The sequence below is a fragment of the Mytilus galloprovincialis genome, chromosome 3 (assembly GCF_965363235.1).
Source record: "Mytilus galloprovincialis chromosome 3, xbMytGall1.hap1.1, whole genome shotgun sequence".
In the NCBI taxonomy this organism is placed as follows: Eukaryota; Metazoa; Mollusca; class Bivalvia; order Mytilida; family Mytilidae; genus Mytilus; species Mytilus galloprovincialis.
In genome coordinates this window covers 39,619,325-39,639,532 of record NC_134840.1, presented here as the reverse complement: position 1 = coordinate 39,639,532, position 20,208 = coordinate 39,619,325, and the positions used below count along the sequence as shown (strand labels likewise).

General features: G+C 33.7%; 2 protein-coding genes across 5 annotated transcripts in view; one reads left to right on the top strand and one right to left on the bottom strand.

Annotated features, from left to right (window-relative positions):
* Nucleotides 1-5,356, bottom strand: part of LOC143067912 (dual E2 ubiquitin-conjugating enzyme/E3 ubiquitin-protein ligase BIRC6-like) — a 67,542-nt gene extending 62,186 nt beyond the window's left edge. For all 4 annotated transcript variants that reach the window (XM_076241533.1, XM_076241537.1, XM_076241536.1 and 1 more), the window contains exons 1-3: nt 5,007-5,356; nt 1,602-1,783; nt 641-775 (exon numbers count right to left, since the gene is read on the bottom strand). In XM_076241533.1, coding sequence (XP_076097648.1) covers nt 641-775; nt 1,602-1,783; nt 5,007-5,187 — 498 coding nt within the window. In that variant the 5' untranslated portion in view covers nt 5,188-5,356. The remainder of the gene's footprint in view (nt 1-640; nt 776-1,601; nt 1,784-5,006) is intronic.
* Nucleotides 5,357-5,378: 22 nt separating this feature from the next.
* LOC143067913 (tubulin-folding cofactor B-like) overlaps nt 5,379-20,208 on the top strand; it is a 30,858-nt gene continuing 16,028 nt past the window's right edge. Inside the window, exons 1-6 of the mRNA XM_076241538.1 lie at nt 5,379-5,580; nt 7,830-7,973; nt 12,177-12,270; nt 15,789-15,933; nt 17,526-17,581; nt 17,931-18,003. Of these exons, the coding sequence (XP_076097653.1) occupies nt 5,464-5,580; nt 7,830-7,973; nt 12,177-12,270; nt 15,789-15,933; nt 17,526-17,581; nt 17,931-18,003 (629 nt within the window). The 5' untranslated portion in view covers nt 5,379-5,463. The remainder of the gene's footprint in view (nt 5,581-7,829; nt 7,974-12,176; nt 12,271-15,788; nt 15,934-17,525; nt 17,582-17,930; nt 18,004-20,208) is intronic.

Genomic DNA, 20,208 nt, shown 5'->3' with positions numbered 1-20,208 from the left:
CTGTTGACAACTGTGGAGGGAGAGCTGGTGACCTCTTTGTCTGTTTTGATTTACCTGTTGACAACTGTGGAGGGAGAGCTGGTGACCTCTTTGTCTGTTTTGATTTACCTGTTGACAACTGTGGAGGGAGAGCTGGTGACCTCTTTGTCTGTTTTGATTTACCTGTTGACAACTGTGGAGGGAGAGCTGGTGACCTCTTTGTCTGTTTTGATTTACCTGTTGACAACTGTGGAGGGAGAGCTGGTGACCTCTTTGTCTGTTTTGATTTACCTGTTGACAACTGTGGAGGGAGAGCTGGTGACCTCTTTGTCTGTTTTGATTTACCTGTTGACAACTGTGGAGGGAGAGCTGGTGACCTCTTTGTCTGTTTTAAATTACATGTTGGATCACTGTCTTACCAATTCCTTCCCTTTCATTAACATGTATAACAATGTCTTACTACAGAAATGCAGCCTCCTTGGGGCCCACCTTGTTACAATATGAACAATTAAAATAAGAAATACTGACATTTTCATACAAAATTTATGGCACAGCCCAAAATGTACAGTGTAAAAGAGACTGGGCTACTGGATCCCAGTTTATCTTTTTCCATTCAGTGTCCTCATAAATTTATAACATGAATGCAGTCTGAATACATTACCTTTGAGATCTTTAAACTGCCCTTGGTAGTCTCCTGTGTAAGCTCAATGCCCTTTTCTAATTCTTTCACTACCTCATCAACATTGTCTACACCTGGAAGTTCTGCACTTGTTAGAGACTTCAGCAAATGTGTAGCCTGAAATTAATTTGTAAGTATAATAAGATGCAGATAAGCAGGAATGCACGATTCTAGTTCTTATAGATTTTGTTCTTGTATATCAAAGGCCTCCAAATTTTAATATTGCAGATGTACTGAACTTTGTATTCTGTTTATGTTTTTGACAACTTGGTAAAATATCATAAGGATGCTGTCTTTGTTATAAACTAATATATTACATTTGTATGGATTACATATTTAAGTTAATTTTTAGAAATTTGAAAGGAAATAAAGGCACCATCTTCAATTTCAATAACAAACAAGATGGAACTTAACTAATGTCGCAAAATAATGTTTTTCTCTTGTATTTTTTTAATTATAGGAATGCCTGTCTGCCTTTTTTAGCTTATGAGGAAAAGATTGGACATTTCAAGACTGAAGTTGAGAATACCATGTTCATTTCATAAATATTACATTTGGATCATGATTTTTTACAATCACGAGGAGACATTTGGGAATTTTACTAAAAATTGAGGGCGACAATAACTTCTCCTTGAAGCTTCTTTAGAGAGAAGTCAAAATTTCAAAGACAATATTGTTGCTCACTTGGCCTGATATTGTGACAGTGATTTAATGTCAAGTTTCACATCTTCGGGTGATTTTTGTTTTTATTTTCATGGTTGACTGAAAAATCACAAAACCAGATTTACAGCAGATTTTAAATTTTATTCATGATTTCAGAAAAAAGATGAACCCTTGAACCATTGAAAAACTTTTAAGGTACATTATATACTCCTTGCGTAATGTCAAGTCCAAAAGGAAATACTAAAATTTAGACAACTGTATTTGAAATGTATTAACTAACCTCAGCCAGAGGGATTTCTACTTTCACTTTTTCCTCATTTTTCTTTACTGGAGCTTGCAGAGCTGTATCCAGTAACAGCATCCCCTTCAAATCACTCCGTACTCCAATACACGATTCATCGCAGAACACAACTCTATTGCTTTCTGGTAAATAAATACATCGAATAGCTTCAGATCCATGAGCTAAAATATAGAAAATTTTACATTAATGATTATTTTACATCATGTACACTAATCATGTTAATACACTTCAAATTATCAAAATAAATGTAGGTGAATTGAAAAAGCCTAATCTTTTCTCATAACTAATTTTCTAGAATAAACAGCTTTTTGCTAGAAAACTAATCTATACTCCTATGTTTTGTCTTTGCAAGGACCATTATCAAGGTAACATATGATGATGACCACACTATACAGGTATAACGATTAGCTATATTAGAGTAAAGGCATTCATATTCATAATCTAAATCCCATGATAATGTTTCTTACAAAAATAAAAATCTATATCTATGAACTTCTTTAATCATAAATGAATAAAATGCTTCACTGAGCGCAGCCTGATACGACAGCAGAGGTTGAACCCTGAACAGTTGGGCCAAATTTGGACACAATATTCAAGCATGATACTGTCTGATTTTGGATTGTTATCAAATTTTTGACATAATATAGGTTTTCTGACACAAAACAAATATCAAGATCTTACAAATCTATTGCGCAAATATATATACTGTGCAATTAAAGATTTTTTCTTGAACCCTTTAAAAAAAATGGAACCCCCAAAACTTTTTGAATCCACCCTTGGAGCAATTACCCCTACACTCGATCCCTGCCGTTCCTAAAGTTTCCTTTGTAGTATGGAACCGTGTAGTACAATTTCAGAGAGATCCATACACTTTAACACAATTTAATATCTGGAAACTAGAAATATGCTCGTTTTTGGCCCTTTTTTGGCCCCTAATTCCTGCATAAATGGGGTAATAACCCTTATAATCCCTGTCTTCCTTTTGTGACTTGGAACCTTGAGGTACAATGTCAGACAGATCCATACTCGTACAAATCAATCTCAACCTTCCCTTTATGGTATTGAACCTTTTTATTAAATTTCAAAGTGATCCATTCACGTAAACTAAAGTTATTGTCTGGAAACCAATGTGTCTTCGGACATGCAGAAGACGACAACATACCATTATACTTTCGCAGTTGTATAAAAATTCTTTTTCCCCCCTTGTGGTCCTCAAGGAAAATATGATAGTATTCACTATTAACTGTATTGCAAAATACTATAATTGTGCCGGTCCTTTGCAAATATTGCTGGTCAAAATCTTAGAACCATGACTTTTTCAGAACCTGACAGTCTGTTACTGGACATCAAAAAGGTTCTCATAAAATTTTGATGACATAAGAGAAATGGAAGATTTCTCACACCACAATGGAAAAGTGATTATTGTATGACGTCAACATTCAAGAGACACAGATTCTCAAGTCAACCGCTGCAGATTTCCAAATAGCCATAAGATATATTCAGGGTTCTAACTAAGGCGAGTCCATGAGTCCTCATCAAAATGTGTCTGGACTCACCATTTTCAAAACTGGTGAGTCCACAGATGCATCAAGATTGAAATATTTTGTATAAACTAAACACAGTTAAACACAAATATCATCATTTTATCATTTTATAGCAAAAGTTTAAAAGTGACCTGAATTTAATGTCATTTCATTGCTCTGTAAGAAAATGGAACCTAAAATATTACATTATATAGGAATAAAATATTTTCTTTTTACTGTTGGACTCATCATGGCTAAAAATGAAGAGTCCATGGACTCGCCTTCAAAAATCCTTAGCGAGAACCCTGATATTTGGGAAAAGGGAAGTGATGAGACAGAAAAGTAACTTTGATTCCATATTCTTGATAGAACAATGAACAAATGATGAAATATAAATATATTTTACTGATTTACATAAACTCCTCAGAACCACTTGCTTGACAGTGTCTATTGAAGGGTTCATTAAAGATATATATAAGGTATACGGTGCAGTCTGGTGTATCCGCGCACCTAAGACTTATGACTTCACTTCATTCAACTGATAAAACCAATAATTGGATAAATTTGTGTGAACACATTCAAAACATACTTTTATTTCATAAAATTATCTGTTTGTATGGCTTCAACCTCAAGGTTTTGTGTTATGTATGTCCAAAATTAAGGAAACCCGTTCTGAGAGTTCCTCCAATGTCCGGTGATTTCGTGCATGCCTTCCAAAAATAGCTTATTTTGATTTTTATGAAAGATTTTCTGCAGCTGCTACGAAATATAGCTGAATTTGAACCAAGCACACTGCCAAGGATGCAGAACAAAAATTATTTCAATCTGATATAAATTTCACTTAAATAAAACAAATTTTATCTGATGTATAATTTTTTTAATGGAAATTGGCCAAATATTGTAAATCACGGGATTGCAGTTACTATTTTACTCTTGAACTTTTTTATCCCTCCAGAATGCTAAAACAATAACAATTTTATTTGTGTTACTGTGTTGATATGACGAAATCAGCTAATGTGCGTTATCACCGGCTGCGCCGACACCGGGGACTCCACTGTATATTTATTTGTACCTTGTGGTTTTTGTTGGAAGTGCTGTGAGAAAACGAATTCTAGACAAATCGGCACCTGGTCAATTCGGCACCCGGTATAGTCAAATTGGCACCTGGTTAAATCTGCACTTGATATAGCCAATTCGGCTACCATGTTAGATTTGTTTAATATATATTTTTAACAGTATTTTAAGCAAAAGCAGTAGAAATAAGGAATGGGTTGTCCAGAAATTTTACAGTATTTACCCAAGTAGAGTTAGATAAGGAAGGGGTTGGCCAGAAATACACCTTATCGCTATTTGTCCGCCATTACTGGATCTCACACAGGTTCCCGTAAAATTTTGACGTCATAAAACAAAATATCTGACGCCACAATGGAAAAGTGATTGTTGTATGCGTCAAAAGTTCAAGCGGCAGGGTCAGTCGGGATTAGCGATAAGGTGTATATTAACCTAATTTTATCATGTTTATTCACATTTTTAAGGGTTGAATTATTTATATACATTATTGGATGCCTAATTGACTTTAAATAGGTGCCGATTTGACTAGATGTCGATTTAACCAGGTGCCGGTTTTACCAGGTGCCGATTTGACTTGTACCCTGAGAAAACATGATCATGATGATCATGCATTTATAAAAGAATATTTTTTCAATATTCATTATGCAAGTGTGATACTACAATGATATCAGGTTTAAGATAAATTCATTTTTATTAATAAACTGATAAACTTTATGGTAAATTCAGAGTAAGTTGACCAGGATGTGTGTGTAAATACTTTGTATACAAAAAGGGGGGTGTTTATATGTACCCGATACATTCGATTTCTGGAGAATAGAGCCGGAAGCTACATCATAAATCTTCACTGATGGTTCCTTAGTTGATACAATAATTGAATTCAAGGCGGAATTGTATGTTACACTTCTTGTTGGTTCTCCAACGGATATACATCCATCTTCACCAACAAACCACTGTTTTTCAGTGGCCGCCATGTTCTCTAACGTGAATTCTCGTTCATGACATCATTTTGTCCTTTGGTTCTAATCGACACAGCAAAATCCGAGTTATTTTGACAAATATAACGCTACATTATGTCTAAATACATCAAAATAACAGTTTCGCAACATGAATTATTTCCTCTAGGTATAAATAGACTGCAACGTAATGAGCTGTCACGTGATAAACAACGTGATCTCGTTTAGACGAGTTCAAAGCACATGTTTATGTTGTGATTATTCTAGAATATTGTTTCTATTTGAATTTCAAAAATGTCCGAGTTTTCTGTAATCACGCAAAGTATTGTGACTATAAATGTTACAAGTTCAGCTAATTCTTTTGGAACAGAACGAAGGTTTCAAAAAGATTTATCAGTTGCAGATTTGAAGGTAGCTAATGTAAACAATAAATTTCAATGATGATTTAGTCTTTCCCAAAATCATATAATGTGAAGGCATATGTTCATTGAAATCACATTAAGGTCCCTGATGATTGATTTATTTAGATACACCAATTCTTTTGTTTTCTCTAAGACGCACTACCATCCCCTAATGAAGTTCAGTGGCAAGTATTAGATCAAGATGCAAATCTGAAAAAGATGCTGATGCGACATTCAGTGAACTTATCGATATTTGGGAATCTGACGTGCACCAAACGATGTCAAGTCATATATAAAAGCTTAAGGGTAGCTGGTATATTTATGAATTATGAGTGATGATGAGTTAGTGCTTATATAAGCATGGGTCATATTTTAAATATTGTATATAAGTATAGGTCATTCTTTCTTAAATATTTATATAACTAAAGGTACTGAATTTCAGTGAATGTTATATTAAAATGGGTACGTTTTTTGAGGCAAAAATGGCACACCCCTACCAAAAAAATATCGAAGTTACCCCCCTGTGCACTTCAATCACTTTTTTTTTGTGGCCCTGGGAATTTTTGGATCAGGAGTTCGAACCCTGTTAGTGTGGGTGCACTCAACTCCAATCTTAATTGACCAAGATTGTCAGTTTTCCTATCGAAGGTCATGGTTTTCTCTCTGCACTCAGGCTTCCTCAACTAATAAAAACTGGCCGGCATGACATTGCCTAAATGCGCTTAAAAGTGGCATTATAAAAACACCAAAGATCAAATCAATCAAAATTTTATGGGAACTTTTGTGATGTTACCATGTCCAATAATCATTAAGGAGGACTAATATCTTTAAGGTGCATAAGAAACCTACACTGTACTAGACTGAATGGCTGCCCCATTAGTAAGTAAGTAATGAATTTATTTAAAGAGGGTGACTCAATAAGCTTTTGCTAATCTACCTTGAGGCCCTCACGAAGAACAAACAGTACAAATATTACAAAGCTTACAGTTTCTAACATATTATGTTGTGTATGTAAATGCAATATTCATGCCAACTATAAATTGTCTAGAGAACAAGAGGAAAATAAATTCATATATATATATTTACAAATCATTAGAATATTTGAGTAAGTTGTTATAAATCATTTTTAGTCAAGAAATCAACACATTTTTGTTTAAAAGTGTCCAGGTTTTCACAATATTTTATTTCATTTGGTAGTTTATTCCAAAGTATTGATGAGCTATATGCAAAACATTTCTTCATTGAATTTGTGTTCGGTCGTACAACAGCTAAATTATTATTTGCAGATGACCTTAGATTTCTACTATGTAGGTTAACAATTGGACAACAGAGTTCCTTTAACTAATAGTACTTTATCGTTTAAAATTTTATGAAGAAGAATAAGTTTATGATATGAAATTCTAGATTTGAAATTCAACCATTTTAGCTCTTTAAATAAATTTATACTAGGTGTTAGTATTGGTGCATCAAGTATAATCCTTGAAGGTCTTTTCTGCATTTTAAGAATTTTTTTATATCCATCCTCATAGCAATTTCCCCATATTGAGCAACAAAAATCAAATATGGGCAGAATATAAGCATTATAAAACAGCTTTCTACTACTTATATTCAAAAATTTCATAATTCTAGATAGCAGTGCAATACAAGAACTTAAGTTTTTACATACATAGTCAATTTGAAATTTCCAGTCCAAATTTTTGTCAATATATACACCCAAAAGTTTCTGTATTTCAACGGGTGTGATTGGGCTATGATCTTGTATACATATATTCATATCATTTCCTAGCAAAGTCTGTTTCTTATTTGTTATCGCAGAACTACAGGTCAATGTTTGACCTTCAACAATGAGCAAACCCATACTGTGTAGAAATTTATTACAGGCCAAGGCATGACAAAGTGTTAAATTCATGCAATTCAAAATAATTTACAAACAGCCTGATTTATGATAAAAACAACAAATGAGAAACAAATAGTCATGTATGGCAGACAGCAACAAACCACTGAATAAAAGGCTCCTGACTTTATAGGACAAGAACTGTGATTGAAATGAGACTGATCATGATAATGTCATGTACATGTATGAAGGCATTTGTGAACTTCTTTTTTTTTTTATCATTTGATGAAAAATATACTTGTCAGAGGTGTAAATGTGTTAGTTACTTATTTATTGGACAAATTAATAGGATAAATATAAGTGAATTAATTTACATATGCAATGAATAATATATTTCACCATGTACATTTTTTCAATATTTTTAGAACAAATTAGAGCTTTTAACTGGTTCCCAATCAGCCAACATGAAGTTAGAGCTATACAGTAAAGACAATAAGCTTCTGAGTAAAATAGACAATGATGAAGTTATGTTTGGTTCCTATCCTGTAGATGATGGTTGTCGTCTTCATGTAAGTAACTATGAAAAATTTGTGTACAGTTTAAATATGCTAGCCTAATATTTCTGTAATACATGATTAATTCCACGCCTACATCATGTAGAAAAGTTTAATGCAGACATATATGTTCAACAATCCTGTACATGATACTACTGTGTCGTCATATGGTATTCAGGATCTTCATAGATATATGGGCTCACATTTCCTGTCAGTGTCTTATAACCCCTGAGTCGTTCATCATTTTTAATGACAGCATGTGTTGTCAATTCTAAAAAAGCAGCTGTCTTCTTCTAACTTAGAGATTGACATACATTGTATGTACAAGGTATATCTTTTTAGAATCAAGTTTGGGGATTATTGTTGATGAAATGATATACTCTAAAAATATATCTCTGGTTATATTTAGTAGGTGACATTGATATTGACCAGACCTTAATTTAGAGTATTTCTTATAGTGATTCATTCAACATCAGCAAGAGTGATTTATGGAGTCACCTGTGGTTACTGTTTAAAAAACATACTGTTTATCAGATGCCCATTTGCATGATGGGCAGAATTCAACTTTTAGATGAATACTTAAGCATGTGCACCTTACATTTAGTTTTTAGATGAATGTCACCTAGACATGTACACCTTACATCCAGTTGACCTTGGTTTCAAAGTTGATTGTCTTTTAAATTATTCTTATATATTGCTGCATGCTAGACTTTTTTAAAAACTCATCAAAGATACTGAACTACCAGGCTGGTGATACCCTGGGAATACAACATCCACGAGCATTGACATCAAACTCATCAAAGATACTGAACTACCAGGCTGGTGATACCCTGGGAATACAACATCCACGAGCATTGACATCAAACTCATCAAAGATACTGAACTACCAGGCTGGTGATATCCTGGGAATACAACATCCACGAGCATTGACATCAAACTCATCAAAGATACTGAACTACCAGGCTGGTGATACTCTGGGAATACAACATCCACGAGCATTGACATCAAACTCATCAAAGATACTGAACTACCAGGCTGGTGATACTCTGGGAATACAACATCCACGAGCATTGACATCAAACTCATCAAAGATACTGAACTACCAGGCTGGTGATACTCTGGGAATACAACATCCACGAGCATTGACATCAAACTCATCAAAGATACTGAACTACCAGGCTGGTGATACTCTGGGAATACAACATCCACGAGCATTGACATCAAACTCATCAAAGATACTGAACTACCAGGCTGGTGATACTCTGGGAATACAACATCCACGAGCATTGACATCAAACTCATCAAAGATACTGAACTACCAGGCTGGTGATACCCTGGGAATACAACATCCACGAGCATTGACATCAAACTCATCAAAGATACCAGGCTTATATAATTGTTCATTTGACACATGTGTCTTCTATATTAAGACTCATCAGTGGCGCTTGATTTAACAGTTGGTAAAATATAAGCCAAATTAAATACAAAGTTGAGCTTCAAATGCTGAAAATTATGAAAAGTTGTGCAAAATACAGCAGACAATGTATACCAGGGCTGGGGATAGAAAAACTTTCAATTTTTCAAATGATTCAACATTTTGTACACAGTATATTTACAGAAAATGAACATATCAATGATATTTCCTGTCAACACAAAATCACTTACTACTGGGATGATGATACCTTGGGGATGAAACATCATAGACCCATTCATTTTTGTAAAAACTTTTTAAGTGTTTCATCTACATAAGACTCATCAGTGGTGCATAAGATCAAAACAGGTTGTGGGCCACATCTTATATGAAGTTGTAAAGGTTTAGATACAGAAAATTCTGTATCTGGGTTAATGTGTAATGTGTAACTAAAAGAATTAAGATTTGATACATGATGATAATACTTTTGATTAGTCATGCATAAAATCTAAAATATGTGTCATGTTATGTTGATGTAGTGACTTGTAGTCACCTATTATTTACTTAGTAAAAATGTTTAAGCACAACAAAAAAGTTACATAATTTGTTATGCCCTTCCAATAATCTGATAAGGGCATAATGTCATATAGATTTTTCCTCATCTGTTCATCCATCCGACTGTCCATTACTTTGTACCAAACAGTGGTCTTCAAGAACAGTGGCAAGTATTACAATGGATTAGTACTTTATAAGTAACAAAGTGAAATCAGATTTTTCTTAAAGAAGAAGTCTTATTAGAACTATACTTAAAAACAAAGAGATTGTGGTAACCATGTGATTGTTACAGGGCAGACTAATGTCAGCCTCTTGTTGTTTTTAAGATTAGTCATTGATTTGACATATTCAGATGTGCCAAAGAATAAAGATACATTTAACAGGAGTAGTGCTATTGTAAACCCCATAAGGTTACAAGAGCGCAATTATTCGTAATGCATTTTCCATAGGGTACCACTAGTGTTCCGTATTTTTTTTCTCGAAGACTACACAAAATAGGGAAAAATGGGTGGCAGTTCCTGTTAGTACAAATGCCAGTGTTGCATTACAACCAAAAAAAAATATCGGGTCATGCGGCTCAAATTGACTTAAAATGCAGTTGAAAAAAATCGTCTACTTTTTTCGCTTAATGAAAAAGGCATATTTTTAATGGCTCCGACGTGCAGAAATTGAAGATATTTTCTATACTTCGTAAAATGTGAATATGATTTTCGGCAATTTTTAAACCTAATTGGATAAGCTTTCGATTAAATGTAACTCCAATCCTGTATCAACCAATCAGAAGCCGTATAGGATTCTATTCTGAGTACCATCTTGGAGTAAAAAACTTGCCGGTAAAATGTAAACAAATAATTGCGCTCTTGTAACCTATACGGTAGGGAAAAAAATTTCTGAAAATTAAGCGCCCGCGCCAAAAGTCGCGCTGGCGTCTATCTAGATGATATCACATCTTGAAAACATTATCTGATCACTCTCTGAATTTGGAGAATTAGTTTTTGCCCGCCGATCAGGCCTAAAATTGGAACTGATTTTTTCACCAAATACGGTACTGGTCAAAGAGACATGAAGATAATGTTAATTTATTGGCCTAATTTTTCGAAGGTCATCCAGCACTGATCATATTGTCGACAAAACCGTTTTGATATGGAAAAGCTACATCGAATTTTTGAAGAATGGCTATATATGAAACCATTTCTTGAAAAAACACGTTTTTGAAACAGACTATAGTTTTTCCAAATGTTGAAAATATGATACTATTTCTACTTTGGCAAGAGAAACTATTCTTGGACTACGATATGCAATGCCAAGATCAATTTTTCTACTTTGCAATTTAACTAAATCGTTGGTATTTGCTTAGGGACCCTTTTGGCCAATTTTCACGAAATTAGCTTTTTGCTAGAATAGCAACTGAGACACGGTTGTTAAGGTTAAAAACCAAAATTTGCCTTCAAATTCAAGATAAATACATGCTTTTTCCTATAGAAACAGTAGATATCACAAAAACGTTGCATTCTCTTCATACTTTGTCGACATTCGAGCCCACCCTAGATTCAGATATAGAAATAAATACAAATAGGAAACAGACTATAGCATGAATTCACGTTGATGAAAAGTCCATTTGACCCCGTTTCTCACAATTTCACATTTTTTCCGAGCAAAATGACAATTTTTGATATTTTTCAAAGCCTTATTAAAAAAAAGTGTCATTTCTCTATAGGTTACAAGAGCGCAATTATTCGTAATGCATTTTCCATAGGGTACCACTAGTGTTCCGTATTTTTTTTCTCGAAGACTACACAAACTAGGGAAAAACGGGTGGCAGTTCCTGTTAGTACAAATGCCAGTGTTGCATTACAACCAAAATAAAATATAGGGTCATGCGGCTCAAATTGACTTAAAATGCAGTTGAAAAAAATCGTCTACTTTTTTCGCTTAATGAAAAAGGCATATTTTTAATGGCTCCGACGTGCAGAAATTGAAGATATTTTCTATACTTCATAAAATGTGAATATGATTTTCGGCAATTTTTAAACCTAATTGGATAAGCTTTCGATTAAATGTAACTCCAATCCTGTATTAACCAATCAGAAGCCGTATAGGATTCTATTCTGAGTACCATCTTGGGGTAAAAAACTTGCTGGTAAAATGTAAACAAATAATTGCGCTCTTGTAACCATAAGCAGGACTAGGTGTGTATTTGTCATATATGGATTGTTTGAGTTACTCCCCTTTGAACTGTTGCTTTTTTGTAGGTGGTAGATTCAACAATTAAATTAGGAGAATTTGAAGACTTATCTAAAGTTGAGAAATTTGAAATGAAAGAGGATGATTATGCCAAAAGAACAGGTAAATATGAAATGAAAAAGACAGTATTATCATAATTGTGTCTTTCTCAAGTTTAGTTACAGAATTAAAACCTCTCTTAATTTCACATGTCATAAGGTTAAAATTATCAGGATACAGATATATCATGTATATAAATAAAGGCAACAGTAGTATACCGCTGTTCAAAACTCATAAATCTATGGACAAAAAACAAAATCGGGGTAACAAACTAAAACTGAGGGAACCACATTAAATATTAGAGGAGAACAACGACACAACATTAAAATGTAACACACACAGCAACGGACTAAGCATTAGACAACATCCGATGATAATATATGCCCCTAATTTAAAGTTCATTTGACCTCATTTTCATTGTTCAGTAATGGCTTTGTAGTTATTTTATTCTTGATCTTAATTTAAGAAATGAATTCAAATCATTATCTCAGACGGGACAGTCCAGCACTTTCCCTGCATAGACAACACATAGTTTCATCTCTTTAATTTCGTTCACAACATCTTGCTTTGAAGCATATTCATTGAAAATGGGTTAATATTGCAAAAAAGCATCTCTGTACAGTGATATTGTTTGCCTTAAATTAGTGGAGAATAAAGGCTTTTTCCCCGGGAGAAGAATCCCAATTTGAAAAAAAATGGCTTAAAATTATTCCCAAAATCAACTTTTTTCTCAAACAGTGCAGTCTCAGTAGTAATTGTACATGAATTCAAACTGAAAAACACTCATTTAATCATTTTTATGCCCCACCTACGATAGTAGAGGGGCATTATGTTTTCTGGTCTGTGCGTCCGTTCGTTCGTCCGTCCGTCCGTCCGTCCGTCTGTCCCGCTTCAGGTTAAAGTTTTTGGTCAAGGTAGTTTTTGATGAAGTTGAAGTCCAATCAACTTGAAACTTAGTATACATGTGCCCTATGATATGATCTTTCTAATTTAAATGCCAAATTAGAGTTTTGACCCCAATTTTACGGTTCACTGAACATAGAAAATGATAGTGCAAATTTCAGGTTAAAGTTTTTGGCTTCAGGTTAAAGTTTTTGGTCAAGGTAGTTTTTGATGAAGTTGAAGTCCAATCAACTTGAAACTTAGTATACATGTGCCCTATGATATGATCTTTCTAATTTAAATGCCAAATTAGAGTTTTGACCCCAATTTTACGGTTCACTGAACATAGAAAATGATAGTGCAAATTTCAGGTTAAAGTTTTTGGTCAAGGTAGTTTTTGATAAAGTAGAAGTCCAATCAACTTGAAACTTAGTATACATGTTCCCTTTGATAAGATCATTCTAATTTTAATGCCAAATTAGAGAATTTATTCCAATTTCACAGTCCTTTAAACATAGAAAATGATAGTGCGAGTGGGGCATCCGTGTACTGTGGACACATTCTTGTTCATGCCTAAAATGACTATACGTGCACATTTGAGGGTCTATTTATGTACCATCACTGACAAAATGGGGTCTTGTTTTAAAGCAGGGTTTGACTCTTGAAAATGTATCTGTAAATTGAAGTTTCAGTCAACTTTATGGTTTATTTCAAATTTCCCAATTTGATGAAAATGATGCATATTTTCCCAATGAAAAAGGGTAGAGGTAGTTTTGAAAAAAGGCAACAATATCACTGCTGTACTACATGAGATATTAAGACCAATATAATGGTAGACATAGGGATGTGCATGTAGTTGCAGCATCAACATAATCAAATGCATGACATAATTTACATTTTTAATTCAGAAGATATAGATGTCTCACATTTTGTGTCTAGTACCTTATGATCTAAAGTTTTTCTAAGGCAAATGTCTTTTTCATAGTTCAATGGCTGCATAAAAAAGTGTTCTGATTTTTATTATTCTGTGGTCCATTTGGTTAAGAATATAAGTTATACATGTATATATCTTTTGTTAATTGTTGAAGGTTGTATGTGAGCTACAGTAGTAATCTTCTATGTCATAGTGTCTGTTGTGGAGAGTTGTCCCATTAGCAATAGTACCACATCTTATTTTTATGTTACCACCTGAGGGGCATCGGTGGATGAGCAGTCTAGGTAGTTACTACTGGAATCACTAGCCAGTCAACACTGAGATTGTGAGTTCGAACCCGCTCATGCGGGGGGCACTCGACTCCAATCTTGATTGACTAGGATTGTCAGTTTTCCTATCGAAGGTCAGTGTTTTTTTCTGGGCACTCTGGCTTCCTTCACCTATAAAAACTGGCCGCCACGAAATAGGCTTAATATGGTGTTTAAAAGTGGCGTTAAAACACCAAAAATCAAATCAAATATGACCACCTGACAGATTGGACCTAATTTTTACCTAATTTTAAGAATTAATAGACATTTGATCAACATTCAATAATTTTATAGAATCATTTTAAATTTGACATTTCCCTTTCCCATATCCATGATGACATTATTTCATTGACCTATTGATCAATGTGACTTTTCATGATAAGATGAGTTAAATAATAAGTTAACTATATCTTAAGTAAATGATCATTTATTGATCAATATTAAGTAACTCTGGTACCTTTGTGTAGCCTTGCTATCAAAATTTTTTAACATATATAAATAGTCATAACAAATTAATCCGACTAAACATTTGAGCTTTCCTCTCGTGTTCATCATGGTGCCAGATTTAATTTTCTAATCAAGAGTAGACTGTTACCCTAAGCTGATTATCCTTTAAATTTTTCACTTGTTACTTTCAAATTTAATTATAAACAATGCTTTGTATCACTTGCATGTTCATTTCTGAACATACTCATACATTATGCATTTATATTTTTCTTTAGCTTGCTGTCTATTTATACTTTCCCTGAACTTTGCTTGATCTCAGTTCTTCATTGGTCAAAATTCAATTATGACATCAAATTTTCTCACATTCAATTTTTGTTGCTACATGTATTATGATCTCTAGACACTGAAACTTTTAATATGTAAAATGTTTGGCTTGGCAAGCCTCATGTTTTAAAACTGTCTTGAGGTTAGAACATATATATATTGATAATAACAAGTTGAACCTTCTCTCTGCTTTTTGTGTTGTTTCCTTCACTGTATTCTATCAATGAATTGCAATCAATCAAGTATATTGAAATTTAAATTTTGATTCAGAGTCTTGATATGCTTTGTGAATAAAAAAAATTGGATGGCATTGTTAAATATTTTTTTTTAAGATTATAAACCTTTTTACAAGATGTGTGTCCTTTATACCAACTTGCTCTTTCTTTTTATAGAGTTAACTACACGTAAGTGTTGTAAAGACAAACTGAATAAAATCTATGTGTTTACTTCTTGCTTTAGACTTATGAATGCATCAGTATATTTTATTTAGAAAAAACACCCCATCAATTCAAAAATGAGTGAAACAAAAAAAATCTAACAAATTACGACAAATTTTACAAAGATGGATGTTATAGAATTCAAGAAATTACTTTATGTGTTTAAAATTGATTTTGAAATAAGGATCAAATTTCAGAATGATTTACAAAAGATAATCAACTCCAGTTCAAATTATGTTTTGACTTTAGATTCTGTAAGAGCATTTAAAGAGAGAAATAAAATGGGTCGGTTTGCTGAAACGGATCCTGAAGAACTGAAAAGAAAAGAAGAGGAAAAGAAAGAAAAAGAATTACAACAAAAAACTAAAGCTGAAGCCATGAAAGTTGGTGACAGGTATGGAAATGTTGAAAGCTAGCATAAATGCAAGCATATATAAAATACATCTCTTTGGATTTCTTTTGGTCAAAATGATTATAGTCCATTTGATTTCTATAAATCTTCAAAAATTAATTCTTAAAAATTCATCTTTACTAATAAATTTGTTTTTTTCTTCATGTGTGTTAATGTATGATATATACGAACTCTGACTATTAATATCATAATTTTGAACCAAAAATCAAAAAAGTTACTCATTAGGTCTCTATGTTACTTCTATTGTTTTTAATATTAAATACTCAATGGAGTAGGTATGAGTAGTGTAACAGCCTTCCATTCAAAACAAAAACATTAGACATGTGCTTTAAACCTGTTTTATTGTACCATGTGACTTTACTCATTTAAATAACTCTGGTCATGTGATTACTGAGCTTTCTCTATGCAATGAGAAATACAAAAGCATGCAAACAGAAAACTCTGTTTATAGAAATCAAATGGACTATAAAATGAAACGTGTTTCCCCTGTGTTTTATTCACCTATAAATCACTTATTACATCACAGATGGTAATATATATATTTATGAATCTCTGGTGACATTTCAGTTGTTGATACACAGGTGATTCACTGGTGACATTACATTTTGTGACAGAATGGTTATACACAGGTGATTCACTGGTGACATCACATGTTGTGACAGAATGGTTATACACAGGTGATTCACTGGTGACATCACATGTTGTGACAGAATGGTTATACACAGGTGATTCACTGGTGACATCACATATTGTGACAGAAAGGTGATACAGAGGTTATTCATTGATGACCCCACATGTGATGATACAAATGGTATTCACCTATGACATCACAGGTGGGGTTACAAATGTGATTTATTGCTGACTTCACATGTGGTGATTCACGGGTGACATCATTCACAGGCTGTGATACCAAAGTGATTTACTGGTATAATCATAGATTGGTGATATATATACATCATGGCCTAGTTTTGTCTTTATGCTCATGTTAGAACAATTATTTATGATAGATCATTGATATTTCTTTAACATTTAGGTCACATGTAGTATATGAGGACTTCTCAGTAGCGATCTGTGAATCTTTCAACTGCTTTATTGTTTATGATACAGAGTGAGTGTAGAAAAATATAATAGTAGACCATGATAAGTTATATGGTTCGCTACTGACCCCCTACGGATCCATAGAAGGTTAGTAAATTCCATAGGGGTGAGGCCAGAGGCAAATCCCTTATGGATTTTATTCACCCTCTATGGATCTTTAGGGGGTCAGAAATTAACCGTATAACGAATTTATCGCACGCTGGACTTTTTCTGCTGCTTTTTGTTGAAAAATAAACATTGAAACAAACAACATTAATAAATGACATCACCATTAATGCGTCATGAAATTTACTAACCCCCTACGGTCTCACCACGTGACGGCGTTAAACCAATCACAACGTGATAAATTACCCACGGTGCGATAATGATATATAGGTTGTTGAATTGTCCCACATGTATTTCAGTTTATAGCAGTATAACCTGTTCCATTTAATTCTTTTTTTTTTTTTTTCGAAATATTTTATTTTATTTCTCAGATGTGAAGTTAAAGTTGTTGGTCAGCCTGCAAAAAGGGGGACAGTAAAATATATAGGTAAGGAAAATAATTAGTTAAATTTATGTGTTGCTGTCCAGGTTATCAGCTGAGGATATGTGGGGATTACTTTTATTTGTTTGTGGCAGGTGGATTAATGAATGAATGAAAAAGAAATGTAGGATAAAATACAATAACAAAACAACACCACGTCCATAAAAAAAAACATTTCTAGAGAGAATTTTAGGGTTTGAAAAATGGACATGCATTAACACATTGTGTTTCACCTGGAATGATCACCTTGAAATTCTCCTCTCAACTATACACAAAAAAGTATATAGAACTATGATCGTGATAGGTAGTGGTAAAAATTGTTCCTGATTTAATTTATTTACATAATTCTTTTCAGGTTTAACAGAATTCCAGACAGGTTATTGGATAGGTGTTCAATTCGATGAACCATTAGGAAAAAACGATGGAAGGTTTGTATTTCTCTAAGTAGATAACCCGTGCAGGCCTCTACAATAACTTTTTTTTCAACTTGTCCAGTAGGACAAGTACATACCAAAACTTACTTGTTGGAATGAAATTGTAACTTGTCCAAAAAAATCTTAATAATAACCTTTTTTGCATTATCAAGATTTTCCAGAACAAAATGAATTAAAACAATAGAACATAATTTGATTCCACAGTGTTTGATTCATACACAATGTATCTTTTGAAATACTTTTCAAAAATATGAATCAAAACAATTGAATCTAGTCATTTCACAGGTTCTAGTTTTCATAAATGCCAAAGTCTTATCAGACTATGCACATGAGGCACCATCTGATTAGGCCTGTTTAATGGTTTTTATATGACCGCAAAAATTAAAAAAATTTTGGTCGTATATTGGTATCACGTCGTCGTGGTCAGCATCTTCCTCGTCCAAAGACGGATTGTTTCAGGATAATAACTTTTGAATAAGTGAAAAGCTTGGGATTGATTTTGGGGGTTATGGTCCCAAAGGTTAAGGAATTAGGGACCCAAAGGGGCCAAAAACAGCATTTATCTAGTTTCGAAAAGTTGTGTATTAGTATTTCAATTGATCTGAAATTGTACCACAATGTTTAATACCATAAGAAGAAGATTGGGATTTATTTATAGGGGTTATTGGGCAAACAGTCTAGGAATTAAGGGCCAAAAAGAAGCATTTTTCTAATTTCAAGACAATAACTTGTGTTTAAGTGTATGGATCTCTATAATTTTTGTCGAGCCTGCAACTTTTGTTGCAGAAAGCTCGACATAGGGATAGTGATCCGGCGGCGGAGGCTACGGCTGCGGCGTTAGCTAACTTCTTAAAAGGTTTATATTTTAGAAGGTGAAAGACCTGGATGCTTCATACTTTGTATATAGATTCCTCATGTTACGAAGTTTCCGTCAGTCACATGTCCAATGTCCTTGACCTCATTTTCATGGTTCAGTGACCACTTGAAAAAAAAGTTCAGAATTTTTGTAATGTTAAATTCTCTCTTATTATAAGTAATAGGATAACTATATTTGGTATGTGCGTACCTTGCAAGGTCCTCATGCCCGTCAGACAGTTTTCACTTGACCTCGACCTCATTTCATGGATCAGTGAACAAGGTTAAGTTTTGGTGGTCAAGTCCATATCTCAGATACTATAAGCAATAGGGCTAGTATATTTGGTGTATGGAAGGACTGGAAGGTGTACATGTCCAACTGGCAGGTGTCATCTGACCTTGACCTCATTTTCATGGTTCAGTGGTTATAGTTAAGTTTTTGTGTTTTGGTCTGTTTTTCTCATACTTTATGCAATAGGTCTACTATATTTGTTGTATGGAATGATTGTAAGGTGTACATGTCTAGGGGGCATATGTCATCTGACCTTGACCTCATTTTCATGGTTCAGTGGTCAAAGTTAAGTTTATAAGTTTTGGGGTCTTTTTATCTAATATTATATGCCAAAGGTCAACTATATTTGGTGTATGGAAATATATTATGATCTATATGTCAGTCCCACAGGTTTTATTTGACCATGACCTCAATTGCACGGTTCATTGCTCAGTCTTAAGTTTTTGTGTTTTGGTCTATTTTTCTTAAACTATAAGTAGTAGGTCAACTATATTTGTTGTATGGAAGCTTTGTTAGCTGTACATGTCTGTCTGGCATGGTTCATCTGACCTTGACCTCATTTTCATGGTTCATTGGTCTTTGTTTAGCTATCTTGGTTAATGTTAAGTTTATGTGACAGTTGTAAAAAAGCTTTATACTTAGGACTATCAACATAATATCAATGATTAGTAAAGAAGGCGAGACATTTCAGTGTGTGCACTCTTGTTTATAAGAAGGTTCAATACCACTTAAGGAAGGTTAGGATTGATTTTAGGGGTTATTGTCCCAATAATTTAGGAATTAGGGGCCAAAAAGGGGGCCAAAAATTATCATTTCTGTAGTTTCAAACAATAACTTGTGTTTAAGTGTATGAATATCTCTGAAATTAAACCACAAGTTTCAATACCATAAACGAATGGTTAGTATTGACTTTGGGGGGGGGGGGGGTTATGGCTCAAAATGTTTTGAAATTAGGGGCAAAAAAGGGCAAAAAATAGGTATTTCTAGTCAACGGACAATTAAGACAATTTAAAAGCAGTGTAAGGGAAGTAATTCTATAACATTTAACATAC